Genomic DNA, 5,644 nt, shown 5'->3' with positions numbered 1-5,644 from the left:
CTTCTTGCGAATTAAAAAATATAAATAACAAAACACAAAATAAGTTATAAAATGCTACAAACGCGAACATTTTATTATTGTTAATATAAAATTTTCACTTTAAAATTCAAAGATAAAAATTTGTTACGAAAAAACTTTTTATCAAGTTTTCTTCCATTTTTAATAACTTGAATATTTTTTTCACACTATTCAATTCTTTTTTTCATGTCTATTTATTTTCCATACAGCTATTAATTTTTTTCTCAAAAACGCTAATAATTCCTTTTATTAACAAATCTTTAACTCTAATAATTCTCAATAAAGACTTTTTTTTTTTTTCCTTTTTGTGTCCTTTTTTTGTCATGTAGGTAAGCTGGTAATAGTTCTGCATCCAACTTTTTTTCTTTTATTTTATCCTCTACGTTTACTACCTGATTTATTTACTTTCCATAAATTACATTTTTAATTTATTAAATTATCATTCAATGAATTTGCTAGAGTAATGAAAAATAAATTATTAAAAAGAATATGGAGTTTCCTCTAGTAATTAAAGGGATTTTAAATCTAATATTAATGTATAAACAAATAAACTGCAATAATGCGGTTCATTGTGAATTTACTTTAATAAAAATTATGTATTTTTATTAAAAACATATATTCTCATTAATTATTAATTTTTATGTACAAAATAATTATTGCTTTTTATAAGTAATTTTCAGCAATTTTAGTTCACTGCTTTTAAAAATAATAAAAATACTTAAAAATAAAAAGAAAATTTTAATTATATTAATAACACTTAACGAAAATTTTATTCTTAAAAATTAAAAAATATTCACATGAAATTTCTTCTTTCTAAAAAATTTTTCTCATTTAATTTTTTTTTTTTTTAAGAAATAAAATATATCTCTATAAAAAAAATTTAAACAAAATATTAACTTTTCTTTTTTTTAGCTAGAACATGTGCATGAATAATCCTATATTCTCTGTTAAACCATTATTTTTTATCATCGTAAATTTTTTCAATCTTATGAAAAATTAAATGTTTCATTAAATCAAATTTCTTAAAATTTATTTTTTTTTTTCTCTTCTCATTCTTAGATTCGGATGCTGTTTCATTATCTGTCATCTCTTTCTTAGATTCGGATGCTGTTTTATTGTCTATTATCTCATTCTTAGATTCGGATTCTGTTTTATTGTCTATCATCTCTTTCTTAGATTCGGATGCTGTTTTATTGTCTATCATCTCTTTCTTAGATTCGGATTCTGTTTTATTGCCTATCGTTTCTTTCTTAGATTCTGATTCTGTTTTATTGTCTGTCACCTCATCCTTAGATTCGGATTCTGTTTTATTGTCCGTCATCTCATTATTAGATTCGGATTCTGTTTTATTGTCTATCATCTCTTTTTTAGATTCGGATTCTGTTTTATTGCCTATCATCTCTTTCTTACATTCGTCTATAAATTGCTGAAATTCTGAGAAAAGTTTATGCACAACAGGAAAAATTAATTCTTTTTTTTCTTCTTCTGAAATATCTTGTCTATGATATATTGAAGACAGATCATTAACTTTGTCAGCGGAAATTTTATTCCATTCATTATTCCATTTTTGGTCTCTCCAATTAGGGTCCATTTCACTTGTTTCTTTATCAAATTGCTCCCGCAATTTTGGAGTAACGACTTTATTCCAATGATCGTACGGATTCTCGTATCGAACTGGATTTTTACACTTGTTTTTTTTATTACCTAATGGACTTTCCTCTATGCATTCCTTAGCGTATGTTTGCTTTTTTCCTGATATGTCACCCTCTGCTAATACTCTTTCATATTTTAACTTATTTTTTGTTTGCAATATATTTTTATCAACCAATGTTTTATTGGAATCAAACTATGGATTAAATAAAAATTTTTTAAAAGAATGTTTCTTTTGTTAGAATAGAAAATCAAATGAAATGTTAAAAATAATTAAAATAAAATATATCTATATGTATATTTTTGTAAAAATTTTAACTTACGTTATAAAAACATTGATACATCCATATTAAAAGAAGGAATATAGTATTTCTTAAATATAAAGATAACGTATTCATATTAATATATTTATAGAATAATATTGAAGTGGAAGTTGTTAATTCAAGTGTAAAATTGTTTCAATTTTCAATAATACTAAATTATGGATTTGTAATATTAATTTAAATATTATTATAACTTCTATTAATTTCTTAAATTTTTAAAATAGAAAATTATTTTTATATAGGAAAGGTAATTTCTAATTTTTTATTATTACATATGACATTATAGTTACACTAGATAGGAATAATATTCTTAATTCTTTAAAAAATAAAATAAGAATGTTAATTAACAAATAAATAAAAAATATAATAAATCGGATAAAATTATTTTAAAAATATTTTATTAATATTTTATTTATCTTTAAATTATGTAAAAAAATAAAATATTTTTAATTTAATGCACATAAAAATTATAAATGATATACATTTAATATTAGAGGATTTTTTTAATTTTTTTTTTCTAAATTACCAATCTCTGTGAATTATGTCGAACTTTAAATTATTTTATATACGGTATATTATGATTTATAAATATAAATCTTCGTATATTATAGATATATATCTATCAAAAAAAGAAAAAAAAACTCTATAAATTAAAAATTTTTATGCGCATGTATCTTTCATACAGTATACTACATTTGTGACAATTTTTCATTTATATAAAACTAATTTTTGTTTGTGTATATTTTTCTTTTAAATATAACTTTTTTGATTTTTCTAATATACGTTTTTTTATCTTAATTCTTTTTTTTTTCTTTTTATTATTGATAAATGTTTATACAATATATGTATATATTTACTTATTATTATAACTATTTTTTAAAAAAAATTACTTTTTCAATTATTTGAAAAAAAATAAAAAAAATTTATTAAGTACTTAAATTCAAAAGAAAAAGTGAAGATAGGTATTTATTTTTAAGAAATTATAATTAAAAATCTTATAAATAGCGCATTTAAAAGTTATATAAATTAATTACAATTTAAAAAAAAAAAAAAAATGCTATTTTTTTAATAACATATTTAAAGTAAAAAATATTTTTTAAAAGAAATTATTTTTTTTGACAAAATTGCTTTATTCTAATAATATAATTCTGTAAATTTACTTTTTTACTAGTAATACTTATTAGTTTCAATTTTAATATAAATATTATTTACTGAATATAAAAATATATCTTTAGTTAAATGTAATAGATTTTTTCTTATAAAATTCAAAAGAAAGTATTTTTATCGTGATATAAAAAATATCAATAAATAAAGATAAAACAAAATTATTAAATAACTTTTTGTATATATATTATTATAATCTTCTAATTAAATATAAAAAAAATAAATTTTTTTTTTTTTTTTTACCTTTACATATTTATTTGATAAGTGTTTATTATTATTACGATATGTTTATTTTCTTTTTTATTTTTAGTTTTATATATTTATAGCACAATTTTTTATTATTCATTTTACCTACGGAATTTATGTAAATCATTTATATAGTATAAATGAATTCAACAATTGTCCCTTTCAAATATAACTTTTTTCTTAAAAGTTTAAATTTAATAAGACATCTTTGTAAATATTAATGGTGAATTTTAATAAGAATTATTACTTTTTAAATTTAATTTGTTAGAAACTTTGACGTATTATTAATGAAAAGTGGTGTGTATAAATACTATTATTTTTAATATTTTAACACTAATTTTTCTCTAAGAAATAATCATAAGTTTAATAAAAGTTCATTTTTTATGATTTATATTTTTTTTAATGTTATATGTAGAAGTTGTTATTACAAGTAAAAATATTTAAAATATAAAAGTGTCTTACATTTAACATAGATATTAAAATAATTTGAATAGATTGTGTATTGCAGATATAGGAACATAAATTATCCAAATGATAATTCGTGAAGTATTAAAATGATTATAATTATTATAAATAAGATAATATTCCTAAGGAAAAGAAATTTTTTATAGCTCTGATTTATTAATGGCTGTTAAATTACTTTTCTCGTGTCAAAGAAATAAATTAATAAGGAAAATGTAGTGTAAACTTTACTTAATTTTAATATAAATTTTTTTTTTTTTAATAAACATTAAATATAACTAATTAATCAATTATTTTCTTTTTAATATAAGCAATACTCCAAAATGTAATTTCCTTAATATTACATTTTAGCTTAAAATAAAAATATACATTCTATAGTAGTTTGCACATTATCATTCAAAAAAAAAAAAAAAAAACTAATTTTTTTTCTTAAGATTATATTTTTTTTTTTTATAATAAAAAAAATATCATCATAATATATATTTTTTTTTTAAGTGCACTCACATTAAGTGCAAGTAAATATATACATATATTTTTTGTTTACATACCTTTTGAATATCTATTTTAGAGCAGACATTTATGATAGCAGATTGTCCTTTTGAATTAGCATGCACAAAATAAAATGTTTTTATTCTATTTATTTGTGTAAATATTATATGAAGAAGGTCAATGGTATTGTTTATAGAGCTATGTATAACTGGTTAATAAAAGGCTTCATTAACCTTTTTGGTTATAAAAAGGACTATCTATGTGATTTATTAACTGGGTGTTCGGAGACTTTGCTAGAGTACTGAACAAACCAATTAATAAAGAGCATGTAGAGATGACTCTACGATTTTCTTATACTTATGTATATTTTTATATGCTTTGAACGAATGATCTTTAATCATAAACTACTTCGTTCAGCATTCTTTTGCTTCAATAAATATTTATTTACTTTAATAAATAAATCCTTATTTTATTAAAAATTTAAATACTTATTTGACATTAACTATTAATTGATTATAATTATTAGTTAATTTATTATGACTTATATTCAGCAATCATTTTATATTGCTATCGAATTAACAAAACACAAATACTTATTAAAAATGCAAATAAATGATATGAATATTAATTACATGAAAATTTTATCTTCATATGTATAAATTTTCTCTCACAAATTCAAAATAAAAATATTATGCAAATTAAACGCTTTACAAAAATATCATTATCTTCTTGTAAAAAAAATCTCCCTCTCTGATTGTTCTTCTTTTTTCCAAAAAAAATAAATTAAATCTTTTTTTTATTTTATTTTTTTTTTTTCTTTATCTTTTTCGAAAGAAACATTTCTCAAAAAAAATTCCAATAATTTTTTTTTTTTTTTTAGTTAGCACAACTAACTATGTATTCTCCACATAGCTAGTCCTTTTATAGCCAAAAAGGTTAATGAAGCTTTTTATTAACCACTATGTGAAGAATACGTAGTTGGTTTTGCTAGCTAAAAAAAAAAAAGATATTTATTATTTTTTTTATATGATATATTCAGAGAGGAAAAGAGAAAATTGGTAAAATAAAAATCGGGAGTAAGAATTAGTACCAATAAGAATGAGATTTTAAAAAGATAATAATGTTTTCATAAAAGAGCTTAATTTGCATAATATTTATATTTTGAATTTGTGAAAGAAAATTTTATACATATAAATTTTATAAATGTTAAATACCTTTTTTTATGTGAAGGAATTCATATTCTTTTATATAACATGAAATATAAATATTATGGAAAAAATATATATACAAGT

The 5,644-nt window shown here is 19.2% G+C and overlaps 1 protein-coding gene across 1 annotated transcript, besides 1 other annotated feature; it reads right to left on the bottom strand.

The window, feature by feature from the left end:
* Nucleotides 1-973: 973 nt before the first annotated feature.
* On the bottom strand, nt 974-2,066 carry PGAL8A_00267700 (fam-g protein; the record flags this gene model as incomplete). The annotated part of the gene is made up of 2 exons (XM_028671653.1): nt 974-1,864; nt 1,992-2,066. 2 exons carry the CDS (start codon nt 2,064-2,066, stop codon nt 974-976), a joined length of 966 nt encoding a protein of 321 aa, XP_028528284.1.
* A 2,548-nt stretch (nt 2,067-4,614) lies between these two features.
* Nucleotides 4,615-5,311: a repeat region.
* Nucleotides 5,312-5,644: the final 333 nt, after the last annotated feature.

This window comes from Plasmodium gallinaceum (genome assembly GCF_900005855.1).
Source record: "Plasmodium gallinaceum strain 8A genome assembly, contig: PGAL8A_v1_80, whole genome shotgun sequence".
In the NCBI taxonomy this organism is placed as follows: domain Eukaryota; phylum Apicomplexa; class Aconoidasida; order Haemosporida; family Plasmodiidae; genus Plasmodium; species Plasmodium gallinaceum.
This window is presented reverse-complemented; position numbering and strand designations above follow the sequence as displayed.